This window comes from Rhineura floridana, chromosome 1 (genome assembly GCF_030035675.1).
Source record: "Rhineura floridana isolate rRhiFlo1 chromosome 1, rRhiFlo1.hap2, whole genome shotgun sequence".
NCBI classification, from domain to species: domain Eukaryota; kingdom Metazoa; phylum Chordata; class Lepidosauria; order Squamata; family Rhineuridae; genus Rhineura; species Rhineura floridana.
Genome location: NC_084480.1, coordinates 152,061,723 through 152,087,802, shown reverse-complemented (window position 1 = coordinate 152,087,802; position 26,080 = coordinate 152,061,723). Strand labels below are relative to the sequence as shown.

The 26,080-nt window shown below is 42.1% G+C and overlaps 1 protein-coding gene across 1 annotated transcript in view; it reads right to left on the bottom strand.

Moving 5' to 3' along the window:
* The window catches only part of TBX15 (T-box transcription factor 15), a 142,544-nt gene that overhangs the window by 45,995 nt on the left and 70,469 nt on the right, over positions 1–26,080 (bottom strand). Inside the window, exons 3-6 of the mRNA XM_061637819.1 lie at positions 13,181–13,282; positions 10,796–10,967; positions 10,197–10,364; positions 3,980–4,044 (exon numbers count right to left, since the gene is read on the bottom strand). Of these exons, the coding sequence (XP_061493803.1) occupies positions 3,980–4,044; positions 10,197–10,364; positions 10,796–10,967; positions 13,181–13,282 (507 nt within the window). The remainder of the gene's footprint in view (positions 1–3,979; positions 4,045–10,196; positions 10,365–10,795; positions 10,968–13,180; positions 13,283–26,080) is intronic.

The window sequence follows — 26,080 nt, the reverse complement described above, 5'->3', positions numbered from 1 at the left end:
TGGAGAGCCCACCATCTCCCTAGGTAATTGGTTCCATTGTAGTATCGTTACAATGTTTTTCCTGATGTTCAGTTGAAATCTGGCTTCCTGCAACTTGAGCCCATTCCGTGTCCTGCACTCTGGGATGATTGAGAAGAGATCCCGGCCCTCCACTGTGTGACAACCTTTCAAGTACTTGAAGAGTGCTATCACATCTCCTCTCAGTCTTCTCTTCTCAAAGCTAAACATGCCCAGTTCTTTCAGGCTCTCCTCATAAGGCTTTGTTTCCACTTCCCTGATCATCCTTGTTGCCTTCCTCTGAACCTGTTTCAGTTTGTCTGCATCCTTCATAAAGTATGGTGTCCAGAACTGGACGCAGTACTCAAGATGAGACCTAACCAGTGCTGAATATAGGGGAACTAGTACTTCACTTTGGAAACTATACTTCTGTTCATACAGCCTAAAATAGCATTTGCCTTTTTTGCAGCTGCATCGTCGTGTTGGCTCATATTCAGCTTGTGATCAACGACAATTCCAAGATCCTTCACGCATGTAGTATTGCTGAGCCAAGTATCCCCCCAACTGTGCATTTGGTTTCTTTTTCCTAGGTGTAGAACTTTGCACTTATCCCTGTTAAATTTCATTATGTTGTTTTCAGGCCAATGCTCCAGCCTATCAAGATCACTTTGAATTTTGTTTCTGTCCTCCAGGGTATTAGCTATCCCTCCCAATTTTGTATCATCTGCAGATCTGATAAGCGTTCCCTGCACCTCCTCATCCAAGTCATTAATAAAAATGTTGAAGAATATTGGGCCCAGGACCAAGCCCTGTAGCACCCCACCCATTACCTCCCCCCAGTTTGAGAAGGAACCATTGATAAGCACGCTTTGAGTACAATTCTGTAGCCAGCTGTGGATCCACTTGTTGTTCCATCCAGCCCACATTTAGCTAGCTTGCTAATCAGAATATCATGGGGCACTTTGTCAAAAGCTTTGCTGAAGTCAAGATATATTATGTCCACAGCATTCCCACTGTCTACCAGGGAGGTTATCTGATCAAAAAATGAAATAAGTCTAGCAGAAGTTGTTCTTGATAAATCCACGTTGGCTTCTAGTAATCACTGCTTTGTTTTCAAGGTGCTTACAGACTGGCTGCTCCAGAATTTTCCTGGGGATTGATGTCAGACTGACTGGATTGTAGTTCCTAGGTTCCTCCTTTTTGCCCTTTTCGAAGACAGGAACATGGAACCAATTACCTAGAGGGGTAGTGGGCTCTCCGACACTGGAGGCATTCAAGAGGCAGCTGGACAACCATCTATCGGGAATGCTTTGATTTGGATTCCTGCATTGAGCAGGGGGTTGGACTTGATGGCCTTATAGGTCCCTTCCAACTCTACTATTCTATGATTCTATGAACCCTCCTCCAGTCATCCGGCATTTCACCCATCTTCTATGATTTTGCAAAAATAAAAGACATTGGTTCCAAGAGTACCTCCAATACTCTAAGATGCAGTTCATCAGTCCCTGCAGATTTGAACTCATGCAAAATGATTAGGTATTCCTTGACCATTTGTCTATCAATCTCAAGCTGCAATCCTGCCCCTTGAACTTCATGTTTGCCAGGAGGGTCACAGACCCTATTTGGGAAGAAGACTGAGCCAAAGTTGGAATTGAGCACTTCTGCCTTTCTTTGTCATCTGTTATCACTTTGCCATCCACACTGAGTTGCTGTACTCCCATTTCTGTCCTCTGTCCTTTACTATGGATGTTCCTGAAGAAAGCTTTTTTGTTGCTTTCAGCATCCCTCGCTAACCTCAGCTCATTCTCAGTTTTAGCCTTCCTGACACCATCCCTGCAATTCCGTGCTAACTGTCTGTATTCTTCCTTGTGGCTTGGCCTTCCTTCCACTTCTGGTATGTGTCCTTTTTGTTTTCAAGTCATCTCTAAGCTGTTTGTAAAGTCATAATGGCTTTTGCTGCTGCCTTCCACCTTTTTTCCTTGTTGGAATTGTTTGCAATTGTGCCTTTAGAATTCCCTTCTTCAGAAACTCCCACCCATCTTGGATTCCTTTGCTCATTAGGGTCACTTGTCATGGATCCTTATTTATCATTGTTCTACGTTTATTAAAATAGGCTTTCCTGAAGTCCAAGGTACATGTATGGCTACTCCCAGCTTTCGCTTCCTTTAAAAATCAAGGCCAACAATGACACTGAAATCGTGGCAAAAGAAAGGGAGATGGATCAAATACAATGATGCAAATCCAAGCACACAGTGGGAAGCTACAGCAGAAACTTACAGCAGTTTTATACCAATTTATCTGTCATGGCTCTCCCCCTGTCTCCAAGAATCCTGGGAGCTGTAGTTTCGCAAGGCTGCTGAGAATTCTCAGTTAGAGATCCTTAATATGTTCCCCCACTATAATTCCCAGGTTTCCCCAGGTGAGGGAGTGACTGTTCAACCATATAATGCAAAAGAGAATCTCCTCAGGACAGCTTTATTCTGGCCCTGCAGATGCCTTTTCCTCTAACTCCTCCACCTAAGTGCATATGGTGTGTGATGTCTTTTGGGAACGCCTCTGAGAATTACAGCAATTTGTTGGCTAAGCCCTGTAACAAAATCTTGGCAAAATCTCTGTTATTGTGCACAAGTTTTTTTTTGTGTGGCTTTCCTGCATTAAGCCTCCAGGCAGCTTTCTTAAATGTGTAATACCTTAAAGATTTTAGATCCGTTTGACATCAGCAGAAAAGTGCACTGAGCTCTCCGCAGCCATATAGCAATTTCCTGCCCTTCCTAATGTTAATGAGCCACAAGTTTCTGTGATTCCCACCCTTTTCAGGAAAGATGTCCAGCTGCACCAGATGAAAACCTTGTGGATGTCTCTTTCAGCTGTGCCGGAGCTCAGCCATACAACTGCATGTTCATGGACCATTTTCACCACTCACAGCCATCTCCAAACTACTGAATACGGTTAATTTGTTTACACAAACAACCTCCTTAGCCCTTCCCAATTTTTCTCAGAGCAAACAAGGCTCAGCAATGTAAAAGAACTTCCAAGCCATCCAGACTTGCCCACATAAGAGAAGCAACCTGGAACCCAACTTTGTACCCTCCAGATGTTTGGCACTACCATTCACATTGGCCTCAGTCAGCAGAGCGGATGGGAGTTGTAGTCCAAAACAGCTGGAGGGCACCAAGTTGGGGAAGACTGTCTTCCAGACAAGACCACACACATTTATGGGCATGAAAGGCCTACAGGATTCTAAAAAGGGTGGCTGCAGTCATTTTGCTCCCACTAGTGGAATGGATAATACAGCTCACTGAAGGTGAGAATAAGCTCTGCAGCAGGAATATCAGTGCCTGGTTCAGTCCTTGTACTCCAGCACATCACCACCAGTTAGGACATAAAATCCTGGGCATTTTCTTAAAGAAGACAAGCAATAAATTGGAGAAATTTGCTAAAGAGTGACAGAAGTGAGTAACACACTTGAAAAAGTATTGTGAAGAACTAGAGCTATCAAGCCTAGACAACTTGACCAGAACTACCTACTGAGACCAGGGCATCCAGACAGCATGACAGCCTGTAACTGTTTTGTATACTGCGCTCCAAAGTATTATCACTCCAGTTTCCAAAAATCATATCCCCTAACCCAGTGATTCATGCACATAGCATTGGCCATAAATGAGGATCTGTAATAGAATGACCCAGCAAATAGTTAAGTGTAGTTAGGTATGACAACATCAATCAGCTCTTTGGGGAGGGGCACATGTGACAGGTACTAATAAAACTGACCACACCAACAATCTTTTAGGAGATGTATACACCAGCAAGTGAATTCTTGCGCTGCCCAGGAGCTGATTCAGGGTCTTTTAACTCCATAAGGCGCCACATTGAGCATGGGGGACCTTATCCAGCACCCTTGCAGAACAAGTATGATACAACAGAGGAAATTAGGAAAGAGTTAACCTAAAGCAAAGAAGGGAGATTAAGGAGAGTTTCTTACCTGTTTCTTCCAGAATCCCTGAACCCTTTTGCAAATGGATTCCGGTCAATTTTTAATCTGGTGATCTGTAACAGAATGCAAATTGATTTAGATTCTGTTGTGAATATTTTATTCCTTAACATATTGCATAACTTTGATTATTCCACAATTACTCTTATTTGCATTGGTGCTTCCTGCCATTCCATTCTATCCTCCAGTGAAATAGTTTGCAACTGGGTTAGTAACGTGCACAGTGAACAAGGGTTGTATTCAAAGTAGTGCTAAGTCTCTTGTTCCATCAGCACAAAGATTCTCCTTGCACAACAGAAGGGCCTCCCCCTCTCCTCTCCTGGCATGCCCCTAAATCTGTTCTAGAGGTTTCCCCCAATCCTTCAGAGCAGATTTGGAAAGGGCACAAGTGTGAGGGAAGGAGAGGGGGGAAAGTCCCATTGCACAAGTGGAAATTTTTGCTCTGACAGGACATGGTAGTTGAATGCTGCCCCAAGTGTTTTCATAAATGATCAATTAATAGTTCTAAGTTACTGTAAATTCTGGTTGTATCCAATTACGTTTTACTCAGAATAAACCCATTTAAATAAATAAAATGGCTAACTTAGCTCCATTCATTTCAATGGGTCTCCTCTGAGCAGGGATGTACTAAAATTCCTTTCACTTCGGATTTGGTACTGAATTTTCCATTAATTCGCTATATTCACTATCATTGCAGATTGGAGTTTTATGTACCAATTTTCCACAGCTATCTTGTGAAACTTTTTTTTAAAAGGCCTCTAAAATATAGATATTAAGAACAATAATTTTATCAATATTTCCTTTCAAATTATTGATATTTCCTTTCAAAATACTGATATTCCCTTTAAAATTATAGATATTTCCTTTTTCTTTTTTTGTGAGGGAAAAAACAGATCTGAAAAAGCAGTGGCCAGCAGACAAAGGAAGAACTTGAATAGATACCGGCCTGTTCTTTCAAAGTGTTTTATATTGTTTTATTGTGTTTGTGATTTGGAAAATACCACAAACCGCTTAGAGGCTTCTTTTGAAGTATGAAGCAGTATACAAATTAAATACATAATAATAAGTAAACAATAAAAATAATGTTGCTGGACTACAACTCTCATCATTCCTGATCATTGACCATGCTGGCTAGGGCTGACTGGAGTTGGAGTCCAACCACATCTGGAGGCCACCACATTGGCTGCCCCTGCCACCTCACTCTTTCTTTCTAAAACCCCATCTCAAAGTTCACCTGTTCTATGAGACATTTAGTTTAACCATGTCATCTTCACCTACAACTAAATGAAGACTACGTATACATAACATCTATTCCATACATATCTATTCCTATTTATCCTTCCTCTCCTTTTATCATTCCTCCTGGTGTTGAAATGTAGAGTGTTAGCTTCTGGGACAGGGACTCTGCAAAGTGCCATGTACATGTTTCTGCATAAATGATAAATCTCAGAGGGAATAATAAGATACATGCTCTTTTCAAAGCTGCAAATTGTGTTTCTGAATTGCCGTCATGCATCTCTCTCATGTTTTTCAGTTTATTTCCAACTACTGTGAGCCCTACTAATCAAGCATTGAGAAAATACAAAAGTACAGTCATTCACTTCACATGCCAGCTGTTTCTGGAAGACTAGTAAAGTTCATAGATGTCAGTTCCTACTTCAGTCTGTCCTGTTCAGGAATTTGCTGAATAATGACTGATGGGTTGAAACTGGAACCAGCATGGAATGCATGTGGGATCTGTAGCTATGGCAAAGGGATTCTGCTTTCATATGCTTTAAACTACATATGTGTAGTTTACACATCATAGCTGAGTGACCTCACAAGAGAGGGATTTCATTAAGGATTTCGAAAAAGAAAAGAAAAAAAGAGCCCTAGCGAGACACGCTTGCTTCTCAACACTTGAATGCTTTTTCTTGTTTTCCTGAGTTCCTAACTCTAAAACTTTTTAAATAGCTGTATTATTTTAAACTCATGAGGTTATAGAAAGGGTTCCTCGTTATCTTCTGCAAAATTCAGTGTATATTTATGATCTTAAGATTCAGAATATACATATATAATTGAAACACAGTTGGACTGTATTAATATTTGGTTGGCTCCCATAGGAATTCTTCCAAAGACTTGGATTTCCATATTAACAGCCTGTAAACTCAACTGTTCATGTTGCAAATCTCCTTCTGTTCTTGATTTATGACAAATTCTGTTCCTCTGTGGAACTTGTGTAGGGATTTTCCACAAGCTAGGCTACACCACCTGTCTTTTTCTTTCAAGCTAATTTACGCTGTCATGTTCACTTGCTCTACTGACTTATTGCTAAGACCACCATTTTACTCATGTATTGTAATCGAACTTTGCTTGTTGTGACATTTTTGCCGATAGATTTATTTATAAGCACATTGATTAATGGGCCATAGTTTGGTCTTGTGTTCCTTCATGAAGAAGTGTTTTGGCAGCATCTGCTTGTTACAGGTAAAAGCTTTGGAGACTGAAATAGGACTTGGATCAGAGTTGGTCCAGATCCTCTACAATAAATACAGTTTGAGAAAGGCTTCCTTTTGTTTGACTTAAGAACATAAGAAGTGCCTGCTGAATCAGGCCAGTGGCCCATCTAGTCCAGCATCCTGTTCTCACAGTGCCCAACCAGGTGCCTGGGGGAAGCCCGCAAGCAGGACCCGAGTGCAAGAACACTCTCCCCTCCTGAGGCTTCCGGCAACTGGTTTTCAGAGCACGCTGCCTCTGACTAGGGTGGCAGAGCACAGCCATCACAGCTAGTAGCCATTGATAGCCCTGTCCTCCATGAATTGGTCTAATCTTCTTTTAAAGCCGTCCAAGCTGGTGGCCATTACTGCATCTTGTGGGAGCAAATTCCATAGTTTAACTATGCGCTGAGTAAAGAAGTACTTCCTTTTGTCTGTCCTGAATCTTCCAACATTCAGCTTCTTTGAATGTCCACGAGTTCTAGCATTATGAGAGAGGGAGAAGAACTTTTCTCTATCCACCTTCTCAATGCCATGCATAATTTTATACACTTCTATCATGTCTCCTCTGACCCGCCTTTTCTCTAAACTAAAAAGCCCCAAATGCTGCAACCTTTCCTCGTAAGGGAGTCGCTCCATCCCCTTGATCATTCTGGTTGCCCTCTTCTGAACCTTTTCCAACTCTATAATATCCTTTTTGAGATGAGGCGACCAGAACTGTACACAGTATTCCAAATGCGGCCGCACCATAGATTTATACAACGGCATTATGATATCGGCTGTTTTATTTTCAATACCTTTCCTAATTATCGCTAGCATGGAATTTGCCTTTTTCACAGCTGCCGCACACTGGGTCGACATTTTCATTGTGCTGTCCACTACAACCCCGAGGTCTCTCTCCTGGTCGGTCACCGCCAGTTCAGACCCCATGAGCGTATATGTGAAATTCAGATTTTTTGCTCCAATATGCATAATTTTACACTTGTTTATATTGAATTGCATTTGCCATTTTTCCGCCCATTCACTCAGTTTGGAGAGGTCTTTTTGGAGCTCTTCGCAATCCCTTTTTGTTTTAACAACCCTGAACAATTTAGTGTCGTCAGCAAACTTGGCCACTTCACTGCTCACTCCTAATTCTAGGTCATTAATGAACAAGTTGAAAAGTACAGGTCCCAATACCGATCCTTGAGGGACTCCACTTTCTACAGCCCTCCATTGGGAGAACTGTCCGTTTATTCCTACTCTCTGCTTTCTGCTTCTTAACCAATTCCTTATCCACAAGAGGACCTCTCCTCTTATTCCATGACTGCTAAGCTTCCTCAGAAGTCTTTGGTGAGGTACCTTGCCAAACGCTTTTTGAAAGTCTAAGTACACTATGTCCACTGGATCACCTCTATCTATATGCTTGTTGACACTCTCAAAGAATTCTAATAGGTTACTGAGACAGGACTTTCCCTTGCAGAAGCCATGCTGGCTCTGCTTCAGCAAGGCTTGTTCTTCTATGTGCTTAGTTAATCTAGCTTTAATAATACTTTCTACCAGTTTTCCAGGGACAGAAGTTAAGCTAACTGGCCTGTAATTTCCGGGATCCCCTCTGGATCCCTTTTTGAAGATTGGCGTTACATTTGCCACTTTCCAGTCCTCAGGCACGGAGGAGGACCCGAGGGACAAGTTACATATTTTAGTTAGCAGATCAGCAATTTCACCTTTGAGTTCTTTGAGAACTCTCGGGTGGATGCCATCCGGGCCCGGTGATTTGTCAGTTTTTATATTGTCCATTAAGCTTAGAACTTCCTCTCTCGTTACCACTATTTGTCTCAATTCCTCAGAATCCCTTCCTGCAAATGTTAGTTCAGGTTCAGGGATCTGCCCTATATCTTCCACTGTGAAGACAGATGCAAAGAATTCATTTAGCTTCTCTGCAATCTCCTTATCGTTCTTTAGTACACCTTTGACTCCCTTATCATCCAAGGGTCCAATCGCCTCCCTAGATGGTCTCCTGCTTTGAATGTATTTATAGAATTTTTTGTTGTTGGTTTTTATGTTCTTAGCAATGTGCTCCTCAAATTCTTTTTTAGCATCCCTTATTGTCTTCTTGCATTTCTTTTGCCAGAGTTTGTGTTCTTTTTTATTTTCTTCATTCGGACAAGACATCCATTTTCTGAAGGAAGACTTTTTGCCTCTAAGAGCTTCCTTGACTTTGCTCGTTAACCATGCTGGCATCTTCTTGGCCCTGGCGGTACCTTTTCTGATCTGCGGTATGCACTCCAATTGAGCTTCTAATATAGTGTTTTTAAACAACTTCCAAGCATTTTCGGGTGATGTGACCCTCTGGACTTTGTTTTTCAGCTTTCTTTTTACCAATCCCCTCATTTTTGTGAAGTTTCCTCTTTTGAAGTCAAATGTGACCGTGTTGGATTTTCTTGGCAATTGGCCATTTACATGTATGTTTAATTTAATAGCACTGTGGTCACTGCTCCCAATTGGTTCAACAACACTTACATCTCGCACCAGGTCCCGGTTCCCACTGAGGATTAGTCCAGGGTTGCCATCCCTCTGGTCGGTTCCATGACCAACTGGTCTAGGGAATAGTCATTTAGAATATCTAGAAACTTTGCTTCTTTGTCATGACTGGAACACATATGCGGCCAGTCTATGTCCGGGTAGTTGAAGTCACCCATTACTACCACATTTCCTAGTTTGGATGCTTCCTCAATTTCATATCTCATCTCAAGGTCTCCCTGAGCATTTTGATCAGGGGGACAATAGATCGTTCCCAGTATTAAGTCCCTCCTGGGGCATGGTATCACCACCCACAACAATTCTGTGGAGGAGTCTGCCTCTTTTGGGGTTCCGAGCTTGCTGGATTCAATGCCTTCTTTCATGTATAGAGCGACTCCGCCACCAATACGTCCTTCCCTGTCCTTCCGATATAGTTTATATCCAGGGATAACCGTATCCCACTGGTTTTCTCCATTCCACCAGGTCTCCGTTATGCTCACTATATCAATGGTCTCCTCTAAGACCAAGCACTCCAGTTCTCTCATCTTGGTTCGGAGGCTCCTAGCATTAGCGTACAGGCACTTGTAAGCAGTGTCTCTCTTCAAGTGTCTTTGGCACTTGTGGTTTGGCCTGTGGTAATTTTGCTCTTCTGAATTTCTATCCTGTGCCCCTGCTCTCACAATGCCTACTTCTAGGCCTACCCCTTTTAAAATTTCATCATTTCTTTGGTTTTTATCCCAGGGGGGAGGTTTATTCCAAACCGGACCTTCCTCAGCTCCTGTCGGGTTTCCCCCCTCAGTCAGTTTAAAAGCTGCTCTGCTACCTTTTTAATTTTAAGTGCCAGCAGTCTGGTTCCATTCTGGTTCAAGTGGAGCCCGTCCCTTTTGTACAGGCCCGGCTTGTCCCAAAATGTTTCCCAGTGCCTAACAAATCCAAACCCTTCCACCCGACACCATCGTCTCATCCACGCATTGAGACTGCAAAGCTGTGCCTGTCTGGCTGGTCCTGCGCATGGATAGTAAATCTCTTTACTATCAATTTCAGTACACACACATACACACTTTTTTTTTTGCAAAAGTTTAAGTTGTTTCACTCCTTTGGGAGGTAATGTAGGATATAAATCCAATAAATAACAACAACACAGGCACAGAGAACACAGCTCATGTTTACAAAGAGTGGGTCAACCCTAGAGGCGATTGCCAGGTGGGTTGCAGGGTCATCTTTTTCATTACCTGCTGGTTTTGATAAGCAGTGACAGTGGTGAAGACAGTCTCTGGGAAGCTGAAGGTTTTCACCCCATCACCTGTGGGGACTGGCTTTGTGGGAGACAGGTCGCTGCTAAAGTCTTTCCGGATAACATGGACGCGTGGTTGATACTTGTGCATTGAGTGCAGGATTATCTTTTTAAAAAACAAAGGGAAGGGACTTATTTGAAATGCATTGTTCCCAAAAATAATGTCAGAATTAATAGTTGGGGATGGGTACTAAACAAGTGACACCCAAAATCTTAGCCAGCTGAGGACAGAATTATACCAGACTTCATACCAGTGGAGCCCAGGGCTTGCCCTACCATGCAGCAGGGCAAAGCAACCTGCTTCAGGAGACACTGGGTGGCATGGGTGGTACATCAAAGCATTTTTATAGAGTCAGTGCCAGTAGGGCATGGGCACCATTTGGTCTTGGCTTCAGACACAAATTGCTTTGGGGCATCACTGGTGAAGTCCATTATTTTGTTAACAGTGTCAATACTTTCACAGTACAGAATCTATTTCGGTGCCCAGAGCTGAAACAAAAGGCTCATGAAAATGGAGTGCACGTCTTTCTGACTTACATGGCCTTGGTCATCTAGCTCATTGTTGGTCAGCTTGAGTTTATCAAAACTGACAACCTGTCGCATCCAGGTGTCTCCAGATGCCAGGGAGTCGGGGTGAATATAAACCCTTGGAGGCACAGGGGAGTCAGCATTGCCTGCTACCATCCACTTGGAGCTGTGATACACATACCTGTGAGAGACAAAGGCACGAGAAAGACGGCTTTAGGACTTAAAGGGTGCACACACACACACACCCCACCTGTAGCTTCTTTCCCCTTAAGAGCTTTTCTTCTGCACTCACCATATAGCGTTCAGGCTCATATTATATGCACTGGAAGGAAACAGTGTGCTTCATCTTTAATAGAAAGCAGATGATACCTGGAACCACTTCCTCACTTTTGCATCTCTATTAATCCTCTTTTCCAATTACTGTCCTTACAAAACTTTGCACATGGGACAGACTAATTGGTTAACCCTACAAATCCATCGATGGAAGCCTTTAGATATATAATAGGGATATTTCATTGCTTGCAGATGACTCTTCCAACACACTCTGCACCTGCAAAAGCCATTTGCTTCTCAGTTTACACTGTGGGGGTCCATGATTTCATCTCTAGAAATCCTTAGTTCAGTCTAAGGGTTTTGGTGTGTTGCAGCATTGGCTACTACAATTTAGTGTTCATTGAGCACAGCTACCCACATCACAACAGGCCAAAACTACCATGTTATTTCAGCTTGAGATGGAAGTTATAACTCTGGCAAGGGTGATGTATGATGCAGAAGCTGAGTGAAACAGAGAAGCGCTTGGGCAAAGCAGCAGGACCTGCCTTTCTGAATAGGAGTCACCCTCCTCACCCCCACCAATTTTTTACAGATCCCAGAAACACATCCATAAAGGAATCCAACATTCAATTTTCAGAACAAGCTGTCAGTCACCAAAACTGGGGAGGCACCTGGCACCTTTTTAGTACATTAACTGGTTACTGAGAATCATACCAATATGGTAGCAAATCAATAGTTTTGCAGTTTCATCCAATAACCTTCCAAACATTGAAACCACAATAAATTCCCTAGGGTTTCCTGGATTCTTTATTTCAACACAGCAACTCGGGTTACCTTTGTTCTTGGGAGCTATCCTGTATCTGAAGAGTTTCTAAAAGTCATTGCTAGTGGTGCCAGGTTTTGTTCAGATGGTACCTTCTTCATGAAAAGGTTATTTAGCCATACCTGCCAGGGTAAGGAAGGGCAAAAGTCTATGTTCCCCTCTTTCATTTTAGGAACTTGGTGCCATAGAAAATATATAGCAAACACTGCACAATAGTTGATCACCATGGCTTTTGTACCCCCTCCAAGCGACAATATTTCATTAGCCCATGCTGACCTAACATTCATTTGATTAACCAAATGCCCTTCAATTAGTTCTTGTCTTGCCTTATTCAGCATTGCTTGGGTAAACATTTAATTTAACCCTTTCTGTGACTTTTATTGACAATCAATGTTTCCACTCAGCAAAGGACCCCCACCTTTTTCACCCTTTTTTTCCCCTTAGGGTCCTCTCATTGCTGAGAAGTGTGACAAATGTATGGATTTTCCTTTTCTGCTTTGCCCCACTTCTCAACCTGCTCTTAATCTGAGCTCACATGATTACCTTTTGCCTAAAAGGCCACACTTGCCAATATTGGACGGGGGGAGGGAATGATGGCCAGCTATGGGAGGGGAGGAGACTGGGCCAGCAGTATGTTGAGGGTGGTGCAACCATGTGCACTTCTAGCTGCCTCCCATATGTGGAATGAATTCTAGTGATGGTGACATCCATCTGTTGAAGAAGGCCAATGATATCTCACTGATCTGCACTGTGCCATTCTTTTGCCAAGTTCTAACAAGCAGATGGGCTCAGCACTATGATGCTTGGATTCTTGCTCTCTCAGTTCCTGCTGGAGATGTCCCTCTTGGACACCTGACATATATATTGTTGTAACCCATAACAGGGCCTCATGGTTAAGGGCAAGTAAGAAATATAAATGATGATAGTGATGGTGATGATAGCAAACTGGATGTTTTCTTTTCAATAAAAGTTACTAAATGTGTCATATCTACATTGCTGGACCCAATTTTCCCCTGCCCCCCCCCCCGGGGCACAATTTATGCACAAATTGCATTCCTTTTTCTATGTATCTGTCCATCCATTCATCCATTATATTTTTTTGTTCTCTAACAGAAAACATCCATCTTCATATTTTTATGCTGCATTTTTAATCAGGTGTGTTAATGGCATAACTCCTGTTCACATCTTTTTTTTTTTTTTAAACAGCTCTTACCCTTTTGATCTGAGTTCTCTCTCTCTCTCTCTCTCGTTCTGAATGGAGCACTTTAAAATAGTTCTTATTCTTTAGGACCCCTTACCTGTATCTCTTATTATCTACAGGCACAATGTCCATGGCTATGTAATACTGCTGGTGTGGATCCAATCCTGTAATCTTCACTCTCATTGCAGGAAACATTCTCCTACAGATGTGAACATGAAAAAGGAAGGAAGAAACTAGTCATTGCTGCAAACCTGATTAGCCTAAGAGTGCTTTCTTTGTTGAGACAGAACTCCACAGGGGTATATAAATTATGGCTGTGGTTGGTAACCGAGCATTAGTTTCTTCCAGCCAGCTGTGACATCCATGCCCACTATTCAAGTGTAACAATATTGTATACTTTTCTCAGCATAGATAGTGTCTAATGAAATTTATGAAGTTATACAACTTACACACTTACATGAAAGTGAAAACCATTCAACTCAACATACTTCCTTCTGAGTAAACCTGTGTAGGATTGCACTGCCAAACTTTATGCAGGTTGAACACACGATTTTTCTTTTTTACTTTTAACCTGTGATCCATTCCACAGCTTTTAACTGTTTTTCCCCTTCCTCTTCCCCCAAATAGAAATGATTTCTATAAGCTCAAATATTAAACATTTACATTGCTCTTTTCAGATAGAAGCCTCAAAATATGTGGAAATGTACGGCGCTGGGGCTTATGGAAGTTGTAGTCCAAAACATCAGGAGGGTGACCAGTTGATTCCAGCTGGCAGTGGCTCTGAGGCAGAGATCCTGCCTTTCCCAGCCCTGCTACTGAAAACCATTTAGCTGCAAATATTGAGAAATGACCCTGGGACTTTCTTTTTGCATAGTATAGCCCCTTCTCTAGCTTTTGTACATTTTGGGAAACTTGAAGGCATAGGCTAGAGTTAGTCATCCCTAGTCCAATCATTAGTTATCTCCCCAGGCTGTCTTGGTCATAGCTGGCAAATCCAACTACACTGGGTGTAAGCACCACCAAAACCACTTGGGATTCTAGTGACAAGTGGAATCCAGGAGTATGCCCAGACTACAAACCTGTTCCTTCAGTGGAAGTTCAACCCCTCCCAGAACATGTCATAAATCTAATTCCTGGACATGGGACCTACCCACTCACAGCACTTCCATCTTATCAGGATTCAGCCTCAGTTCGTTGGCCCCCATCCAGTCCATCACTGGTTCCAGATACCTGTCAAACACCTTCACAGCCTCCATTTCTTAAATCTTGCTATCCTTTTACCCTTGCATGGTCCAAACCTGTGTCATTTCCATTAGAGCAACCCTGGGGCATGTAGGCTTCCAGTTAGCAGGAACTGTAGCACACCTTCCCACTTCTTATACAGCAACTTTTAGATTTCCTGCCTCCATCTTTCTCTTGTCTCTGGCCACATTCACACCATACATTTATTCCACTGTTATTCCACTTTAAAGTGCCATGGCTTTCCCCAAAGAATTCTAGGAAGTGTAGTTTGTGAAGGGTGCTGAGAGTTATTAGGAGACCCCAATTCCCAGCATGGAGCCATAATTGTCAGAGTCCTCTAAGAAGAGGGGCTGGCTGTTAAACCACTCTGAGAATTGTAGCCTGTGAGGGGAACAACTCTCAGCACCTTCACAAACTACACTTCCCAGGATTCTTGGGGGGAAGCCATAACTCTTTAAAGTGGAATAATAGTGGAATAAATGTATGGTGTGAATGTGGCCCTAATCACAGGGACAAATTTAGTATAAACTGGTGGTCCAGGAAATGTGGTTCAACTCTACACATATTTCTATCAGTGATGTGGGTTTTCTGGGAAAATGTTAACTGTTCCTATGCAAATTACGGTAAAATACATCTGAAAACGTTTGGTTTGTATCAGAAAATTGCATCAGAAAACCTAGAGAGTCATCTAATTTAGCATGTTTGGTTTTACTTACATTTAGTAAACACCGCTAAAAACGTTGAAACCATCAAGCTTGCCTAATAGTGCATTTGTCATTGGCATCCATTCATTGTTGCTAATGAACTTACGATATGGAAAATCTTCCACAGGAAAAAATAATGAAGCCCTGGATTTTTTTCCAGTAGATTTTCTGTTTTAGACAGTGTTCTGCCCCACATCACTGATTTCTACTTAAGCCAACCATCTTGCCATTTTGTAAACATTACACTTGCTCCAGGGCTATATCCTGGAATTTTCTCTTTATGGGGCCTCATAAATTCTGCTAGTGCTTGTTATATGTGCATTATAAAGTACCTATTACCTATTATAAAGTACTTATGCATACCCTTGTGCATTCTCTTTTTGTGCTTGTGTGCGTGTGGTTTGTTGCTTAGAGTCACTTTTAGAAGCACCACAGAGTGGCAGAAAATCCTCAGAGCTGAGCATTTGGCAGCACTAACGCAAAGGAATGCTTTGTTCAGGCTTCACCCTGCAGGGGCAGGGCTGTAGGCTGGTGATATTTGCATGCCAAAGATCCAAGGTTCAGTTCCAGACTCCAAATAGGGATGGGAATGATCCCTGCCAGTCAGTGTCATTGATACAGAGCTAGATGGACCTAGATGGTCTTCCTTGTATAAGGCAACTACCTAAGTTCCTATATTCTTCTGACATGAAGGCTGGTTTTATGCATTCCACTCTTTTGGCAATATACTGCCTATCTGCTCAGTAATTAATTGTAACTAACGTGAATGTTAAACTGCACATTTGTTCTTTAAGAACTGCACATTTTACATCTGGTTGTGCATTTTAAAAAAAGCTCTGCTGCACAGAGTCTGGATAAAGCCTTCCACAGTGGATGTAAAGCTGGAGAAACACAGCCCAGCACTTCCTGTTTGCTGCACAGAGCCTGGATAAGGCCTTTGTTGGCCATGTGTTTATAAATTTTCTACGATACTAAACAATACCATCCATGCATGGTATTAATAAAACTCAGACCAGACTATAGCTGCACTTCAATCAAAACGCTGCAAATGACTTTCATACAGAGCAGAAACACCAAGAAAGTGAACCAAGCCACAAGTTTCAGATTATATCACACATGATATGTTTATACAACAAAAGAATTACACATGTGGAAAATTTCTTAGAAAACATGTACCCATTTTAGAGATGGGGGTACATACCACCAAAGCCTAAGATAACAATTGACATATCTTTCTATAGCTTTTTCTCGCATGCACAGGCAGCCCCAACACACACCTCCTCTCTCTCTCTCTCTCTCTCTCTCTCTGGAATGAGAAATGCTGGGAATTTAAGATTCTCAAGGGCACTTGGCCAACCACTGCTACTGATAGAGTGCTGGACGGAGACATTTTATTGTTCTACAAGAACTGTTGGGAAGATCACACCTCAAATTTCCCCAAGTTCATTGCCCAAATAAGTTTATCTTAATGAACACTCTGTCCACTCATTGCCTGTATGCCACATCTCATTTTCTCCCCCAGGATCAAGCCACACACACACACACTTTCCCCCAAATTCATCACCCAAACACACATGCAGCTACTCCAACAGTTGGAATAAAATGACAAAAAGTTTGGTAACCCTCTGATTAATATATACTTTGTAATAAATATAAAATGAAAACATATGTATATGTAACCACCAGTTTCCTTTCAATTATCCCCATTCATCAATCATCATATCATTTCCTTCCAATAAATTAAATTAAACTGAGTCTGCAATCTTCCACATGCATGCACACAGCATTAATAAAAAGAGCATTTAATTTCTCTGAAAATCAATCTACACATCATTTAAAGGGGAAGAAAAAAGGCAGAATTGTAAAGATGACATAGGAAGAAATCTGCCCAAACACAAAAAAAAGTGTTGTTCTGCATTAAATGTCAAGGGACACACAGTGACTCATTCAGAAGATAAGACATCCTCCTCAAATACACATGCCAAGAAACTCTTGAATCAGCTCACTCACTCATTCCATTTTTAACAGAATCTTGTTAAAGAAGCAGGGGAGTAGAGAAGTGGGGTGTTCCAGTTTATGTTAGCTCAGCTAGATGCTCAACTCACGCCTGTGGCTAGGAATGTCTTATAGCCATGATAGCCAAAGTGGTGCTCTGCCCTCCAGATGTTATGGACTACAACTCCCATCATCCCTCACCATTGGCCATGCTGGCTGAGGCTAATGGGAGTTATAGTCTAACAACATCTTGAGGTCTTCACATTGGCCAGCCTGGCTGGTCCACCAGCATTAGTCTATCTGAATTGTTTATTCAGAAGTCAACAGACCTTTTAAACTCATAAATACATAGATACAAACACAAAGACCAAAATACAATGTATCAAAATATAAAACTTACTTAAGTATATTGTATACGTTTAGTCTATTTGTTTCTTTGACTCAACTCCAGTACTCCTATACACAGTAAGGTAAGTTTAGGCTATAGTTAAAATAGTTTATAAAATAGGGTTGCAAACCCATAATTATAAATGGTTCACTAAATTAAGGACCACAAAATTTCTTCCTTAGCTGAATGGCGAAGTTTATAGATTTGGCCACAGTTAGGGTAATATTTTCATTATAACCCTGTAAAAGGGTTATTAATAATACTTCATTTGAACGTCCGGGATATTTTGACAGGATTGGACAGAGAAGATCTTTTCTGATTTTCTTATATAATTCGCAGGAAAATAATACATGAGAAATAGTCTCAATTTCTGAGTCATTACAAAAACAATACCTATTCATACTCGGAATTTTTTTAAACCTGCCAGATAAAAAGTTAGATGGTAAAACGTTAAAGCGGGTTAACGTGAAAGCCCGTCTGTACTTGGGGACTGTTAACCAATATTGGTATTTCATCCCTTCTGGATTTGGATCAATATTTATACCCAGAGCCCTCGGACAACAAGGAGTTCGGCTCAGTCTAGCTTTGTTTCTGGATGTTCTAAAAGCATCAGGAATTTGCGGCGCTTTTTACTAGCTTTGGCTGGTACAAGAGTTGACCAGGCTGGATTACTATATTGTCTTGTATGTGGGGCTACTCTTGAAGATGGAAATCACAGCTGGTTCAATATGTGGCAGCCAACTATTAATTGGGACTGGCCACCAGGAACATATTATGCAAGTATTTAAAACGTGGGGCTAATAAAGCCCACCAGGCCTTCCCTGCAAGACCACTTTGGCCAAACTACCTCCACCTGTCCTACACCTGACATCATGTATGGAATTCAATACAATTTAATTAATTTTATTGTGTTTCCCCCCTAGGATTCTTCTTGGCTGTTTTTATGTTTGTTTTCAGAGTGTTCGTTTTTGTTATTTATTGTTGTTAGTGACCTTAAGTCGTCAGCAATATGGTGGGATACAACTTCAGTTATAAATTAAATAAGTAAATAAAAATTAATATCTGGAAAGGCATTGGGGAGGAAATAGAAGGGACTGTAACTGTAACTCTTACAACAACAATAATCCCCAACATCTACCCCAAAAGCAAAGTACAGGTAGTAATTTATCAAGGGGAAGTTTGTGAAATTGCAGTGTATATAACCATCCTGTCTTTGTAGTCCCAGGCTGAAAATCCAGGACATTTACTGAGGCCCTTGTACCTATGCATGTCTGGAACATGTCTAGCTTGGTAGATCAGGCAATGACTGCTTTCACACATGGGCTGATTGCGCTAGTTTAATAGATTTAAAAGGTAGTGGTTCTGTCCCGATTTCTAAAATCCCTGTCACACACCTTGTGCGTTAAGGAACAGCACTTTTTCCAGCCGATATACTGGCATTTCGCGCAACGGTCCTTCACATAGCTGCAATGAACATCTTGTTTTCGTCCCTCATCCATCACCATGCAAGCCCTCTCCCTTTAGGATCTGACTTTTTAAATTGTTTTAGTTGTATCAACATGGAGGGTGGGTGGGAAATGCTGCTGCTCTCTGCGCCAATGCCGGAATACCGGTACAACGTTCGTCAGGCAAAACAAAACAAAAATCCCACATGACTAAAGGGCAGGAACACAGAATTCTAACATCGTCAGAATAATGGAATAAAGTGCAGTGTGAAAGCAGCCAATGGCCGTTATTCTGACAATTTTTTACCTGGTAATTTGCACATTATATTTGATCTTTCACACAACGTGCAAGCTAGCTCCAGAATTCTAGTGGAATGTAGTGGAAGTTTAGTGCAAATTTCCGTGATAAATGATACCAGAAATAATCTGTTAGCAAGGCTGGGAACCCGAAAGATCGCAGGAGTTCTTCTCTAGCTGCAGCCGCTCACATGACAGGCATCCCAGCATGCAGTGCGTTCCCACCCTTTAGTCACGTAGGATTTTTTTTTTGTCTGACGAACGTTGTACCGGTATTCCAGCATCTGCACAGATAGCAGCAGCATTTCCCATGCACCCTCCGTGTTGATACAACTAAAGCAACTTAAGAAGTCAGATCCTAAAGGGAGTGGGCTTGCACGGTGACAGGACAAGATCTTAGGCCTCCTACACAGTGGGGAATAGTGAGCATGTGTGTAATGGGTGAGGGATGAAAATGAGGCGTTCATTGCAGCCGTGTGAAGGACTGTTGTGCGAAATGTCAGTATATCGGCTGAAAAAAGTGCTGTTCCTTAACGCAAAAGATGTGTGAAAGAGATTTTAGAAATCGGGACAGAAGCGCTACCTTTTCAATCTGTTAAACTAGCGCAATCAGCCCATGTGTGAAAGCCACCATTGTGCACACATGGATCTGATCCCAATCCCAATCCAATTTTGGACCCACTGGCTAAACTTGGGAAAATAACCTCATTTGGGAAATCTCTAATTTTTTGTAAAATGGGAACATTAAGGGTGGTATTCAATGTTAGTGCTATGCAGAGTAGACCCATTGAAGTTAATAGATATGATTAACCTAGGTTGATTCATTTAATTGGCATACTCTGAGAAGGACTTAAATAGAAAACAACCTAAGGGCCCCCATTTCAGATTTGTCATGAGAATGAGTCGCATGAGCACTGGAAAACATCTTGAATACCATAATCAAAATACAAATCTATATCACCACCCCTTTACGTACAATCCGGCCCTCAGATGCCCCTCCCATTTCTCTCTCTTCCCTTAGCCTAGGAGAGCAGATGACACATGCGGTACAGGAATTTGTTTTTCACTGAAGGACGGATGTGCCTGGTCTAATTCATTCACTAGATTTTTTTAAGGGTGTGTTGTCATCCCATTCCCTACTCACAGAATTGATGGCCACAGGCCATCCATTTCTGTTGATAATGAAATTATCGGCCTAGTTTCATCCTGGTATTTTACCAAATAGCCCTGTTTTATGAACAACAAATATTAGCTTCTGGGCTTAGTATACTCCTGTTCCAACTTGTGATATACTATAGCAGTCTTTAATCCCATCAGTTCAAAGTGCTGTCATATAACGGAAGCAAGAAATAATTTTTAATGGTGGTCAGAATGCCTTCCACTCAAACATAGTAAGAGGAAAAATACTTCCTATATATATAGCATTTAGGAATCCTCATTGCACTATTTCATATATATTGTAAATTGGGAGAGGAACTGATGAGGAGAACAACAGCTTATTTACAGACACTCGGTGAGTTTATAGCTGAGGTGGGATTTTAATTGCAGCCTTTTTCAGCTTAGTTTCTTAGCCAGCACTCTTATGATAGCTAGACGGAAGACCCTCCATATTCAGAAGCATTGTATCACTGAACACCACATACCTGGGACAAACAATGTGAGGGCGGAATTGCCTTCATACTTTACTCGTATGCATTCCAAAGGTTTCTTTGGAAATGTAATACTGGTTTAGATGGTCCTTAGATCTGATCCAGCAAGCCTCTTATGTTCTTACCAACATTTGGTCAACTTGCTTCTATCGTTATCTGGGTTATTTTCCCAGATAAGCATCAGTCATATGAACAACCCCACAGCAATATAGAAGCAGTATTTGTGTAAGCAACAGGCCAAATGGCCATTCAGAGTATACATATCAACAATCTTTTTCCCCTCAATATGTTCATCATAGTTATTTCTAATACTGGACCAAAATCATTAAAATGATGTGGATGTTCCCATAACTAACAGTAAACAAACATTTTAATCATATTAACCTAGACCTGGGGAAGTATGCAGTCATTTTCTTCTCCAGCAAGGCATGCCTATCCTGTTTCATTAATTGGGGAGGGGGTTAGTTACTTCCCAGTTTACCCCCACTGCTGCCTGGCCCATCCCATCCTCCTCAGATCCCTTTCTTAGTTCATTTGCAGCCTGATTCAGCTGCTTCTTTGGCGTCCAGACCTTCTTCATCCTAAAAGCCCTAAGCCTTAATATAGCCAATTAGATTTGAACATGTACTGATGACCCCTGTGGGCAAACAAAGGTGACAGACAGTGCCCTCCATAGCTTTGTTTGCCTTCAATGATCTCATCACCTAGATAAATCTAAGTGGCTACATGATGGCCTCAATATTTAAAGGGGGAAGAAGGAGCGTTTTAAAAAAAATGCACTGAAGCAGCAGCTGATTGAGACAGTAAATAACAGCATATAAGTGCAAAAAAAAGATTTGAGTAGGGTTCAGGAAATATTTTGCCCTCCCCAATATCTTTTTTGTGCCAGCTTCCAAATATAACACCCCTCCTATTTTTAAGGACATGATTGTTCATATTCTGATGTCATTTATCACAACGGTCATTTCTATTTGGCTCTAAATTTGGTTGTGGTTTAGAAATGTACACCATGAAAAAATCTTTCCAAACCATTTCAGAATGGGATGGAAGGAATTGTCAGTGGAACATTTGTGATCTATTGCTCCACCTAGCTGTCACTTCTTACATTTCATTGCCTCAAAATTAGGATTTTTTTAAGCATGAGATGTTTGATGGCTGTTACATCTCACTTGCTTTTTAAGGAGCATTCACATGAGCACAAGGAAATCTTAATGTTGCCAGAAAAGCTCTGGGTATTTAAAACCAAAAGCATAAAATTGTCAAGGAGGGAGACTTTCCAAAACCCCATATTAAGGGAGAGCATTTGTCTATTTGATGAGGTTAGCTTCATAGCTGGACAGTCTTTCGGCAAGATAAATTGCTATGGAGTGGCTTGGAGGCATTGCCTGATTTCCACCACAATGGCTTGTTAAACCTGCCAGATCAAGTGGGTACAGGAAGCAGCAATTTACAGCCAAGGTCTCCCTAATTGGAGAAAGCAGGCTGGAGAACAGTTACATAACAGGTTTCCGAGGGCTCATCCAGAAGTAACCCTGCTTCACCTAGGCAAGGTGAAGCAAGTCTAAAGGTGACAGAGTCAGACAGGTCTGATCCGTGAGCCAGCAAAAAAATTCTCTTGTGTAAGTTCCACTGGGTGTGGTGTAATGTTTGTGTTGGACTATGACCTGGGAGACCAGGGTTTGAATCCCCACATAGCCATGAAGCTCACTGGGTGACCTTGGGCCAGTCCCTGCCTCTCAGCCTCAGAGGAAGGCAATGGTAAAACCACCTCTGAATACCGCTTACCATGAAAACCCTATTCATAGGGTCACCATAAGTCGGAATCAACTTGAAGTCAGTCCATTAACATTAACAAGTTCCACTGGAATGAATGCAAAAATACTGGTGTTTATTAGTAGGAGAAGAGCTAACCTGAAGCTTCCACCCCAAGAAACAAAATATCTTGAACCACTATCCCTATAGGGTAATTGGCAATGTGTAGAGGGCATATGGATGCATGGAAATACATGGTAAACAGATGCCTGGAAGCCATGCTTAGCTGAAGTTCAAGGCTGCATTTTTACCATCCCCCTCGGCATGCACAGTCCCTCCCTGCATTACAACACATGCATAAATCAATGAATTCTTGTTTCATGGATGAATTCTTGCTTGTTTCTCGGACTTCTCCAGTCCCAAGTTTCAGGAAAGAGTACAAAAGTACACAAGAGGAGCCCTGCTGGATCAGACCAAAAGACTGTCTAGTCCAGCATTCTGTTCTCACAGTGGCCAACCAGATGCCTATGGGAAGCCCGCAAGCAGGCGACGAGTGCATTGGCCCTCTCCCAGTCATAATTCCCAGCAACTGGGAATCAGGGGCATGCTGTAATATAGAGCCATCATAGTAAGTAGCCATCCTCCATAAATTTGCCTAATCCCCTTTTGTCCCCAGTTGTCCAAGCTGATGGACATAACTATATCTTGAGGGAATAAATTCCATAGTTTAACTTAACTTCCTTTTATCCGTCCTAAATCTCCCAGCATCACGCTTCATTGGATGATCCCAAGGTCTAGTATTGTGCAAGAGGGAGCAAAAACTCCTCTCTATACACTTTTTCTGCACCATGTTATACAGCTCTATCATGTGTCCCTCTCACCTTGTTCATAAACTGAAAAGCCCCAGACATTATAACCTTTCCTCATAAGGGAGTTGTTCCAGCCCCCTTAATCATTTCAGTTGCCCTTTTCTGAACCTTTTCCAGCTGTACAATGTTTTGTTTGTTCACTTATTTACCACCCTCTCATAACACATCAGGGTGGTGTCTAGCAACATTTAAAAATTCCTTTTTGTAGTGTTGTAGCCAGAACAGTATCATGCATAGTGAATATCTGGACACTTTACATCAGTGAACATACCCACCCTCCAGAAAACAGCCACTCCATCTGTGAATGCATGGATCAAGGGCCTCTTTATGGAAGAAAACTTGTTTGTTGGCTTCAGACCCTCAAACTACCTATCCTGGGATGATATATAGGTGCCTCTCTACTGGCCTCCACCAGGGGGGGAGGAGCATCACAGGAGTGTATGGGGGAGCTCCTCAAATGCATTTCACTGGGGATTTTTCAGGAAATTTGAGCTCCTCAAAATAAGCGCTCCAGTAGTTCATTTTACATGAAATGGTTTCCCATAAAGAATACACAGAAACTGCACGTAAGCAACATGAGGCTTTCTGTAATGCTTTCCCCTCTCCCTCCCGAACAGCAGCTTCCTTGATTCACTCCCCTGCAGCTCAAAGAACTCCCCATATGTGCCCACAGAGCAGCAATAGCTATGACACAAATCGTGTTAACAGGGCAAGAAGTCCTACAAATCCATCAAACCTGCTCTGCCAAAAAGGTGATGAGATGCCAAAGGTCTCTGTGGATGGAGAAAGCCTTAGGTGCACGAGGGCAAAGCAGCTGCTAGGAGCCAGCTAGTCCTGGAGCCTGGGAGCACCACTATCCAGAATCCCCGGAATCTTTTAAACATTGCAGCACAGATTTCTAAGAGGGGCATGGAGCCAGCTGCAGTCATAGTTCAAAGGCTGGGAAAGAAGGTCAAACTCCTGACCTAAGTGAACTCATGAGAGATTTGCCATAGATGTCAATTGGTTAACCCAGCCTGTCCCAACCAGTGTGCCTCCAGATGTTGTTGGACCACAACTCCCATCAGCCTCAGCCAGCATTGCCAATGGTCAGGAAAGATGGGAGTTGTGGTCCAACAACATCTGGTGGCACACTGGTTGGGACAGGCTGGGTTAAGGTTTTCAGACTAAGACAGGACAACCTTCATGCAACCAGTGTGAGCAATGTACACAATGACTGTGGGCTGCACAACTGTGTATGTTCAGTAACAAGCGCAACAGTTGTGCTCATGGTGAACACAAGAAAAGCTGAAATACCATTACATTCCAGACTAGTAGCAAGTACTACACCACAGCTACACAATAAAAATAATTTGAAACAGTAGGGCCTCATTCATCCCAAGTTGTACTCGAGTATTATATATTGTTTATTTCACGTATAGGTCTTCATTCAAAATCCCAGAGTAATAAAACAATAAAACACAACAATATCCCAACAATAAACATCAAAATACAATAAAATCCAAATACTACAATTCTTAATCATAATCAAGAGAACAGCAGTGGATATAATGCATTCCAAAATCACCGTATGGCAAGAATATAATGCAGCCTGGCTCATTAGGTGGCATCAGGAGGTCCCAAGGACCTGTGTGAAGACCTCTTGTGGAACAAGTAGCAACTCCACACAGGGATGTGTATTCTGATACAAACACACACACACACACATGTATATATCCAAAGATTCATCTAGCCAATTCAAGGGAACCCAGATGCAGTGTTATACATGCTTCATGAAATGTATTTGGGAGTTCCAAACCTGGAGCATGCTCTGGTTATTGAAAATCCTGGAAAGGGTGTGGTGGAGATCTCCAACTAATCCCCCCCCCATAAATTTTGGGGAAGGCAGTGAGAGAGCAGGGCTGCACATAGACCCCTCCAGATGCCAGGACAGCACCAGTGCAGAGTTGCAGGGCAGCAGGCCCCCATGAACTGGAGCAGTCACCCCTCTTTCTCTCCCAATGATCTGCAGGCTTCGAACTGAGATGCCACAATAATGTGACAGGGCTGGTTTCCATTCCAGTGTGATATTGTTGGTCCATTGAATGAACAATCATGCTGAACTTCCCCTATGTCTTCTTCTAATTTACTGTTTGTACATATAGATAAATACACATATATGTGGCTCCAATGTCAGTGGGCAGTGAACCAGCTCTGGGATTTAGTCTGAACTTTCAAGGAGCTGTCCAATGTACTGAAAGGACAGCCCCTTGAAAGTTCGCACTAAAACCCAGGTTGGATTCACTGCCTCCACTGACATCGGAGCCACCAGCCTCCACTGACATATATGGGTCAGCAACTGGGTGTGCAAATTCTTGCACAAGCTAAGTGGAGGGAAGGGGGACAGGCAGAGTGGCAATGTTTCTTAGCATGGCAATGGGATACATTTTCCAGTGTAACCTTAATCCAGACCTAGCTCAGTCTGCATGCACCTGCCACCTGCTTTAGTATGCATTAGTTTACCCAACTGCTTTTTTATGAGGAAAAGCTCTCATGGGCAGAGGTTGTCTGGACAAACAAGAAAATCCCAGACAATTCATAGACCTTCCATGGATATCTGAGGATGTAGGGAGTCAAAGCAAAAACCTATACAGAAATAAACAGACTGATTTTTTTG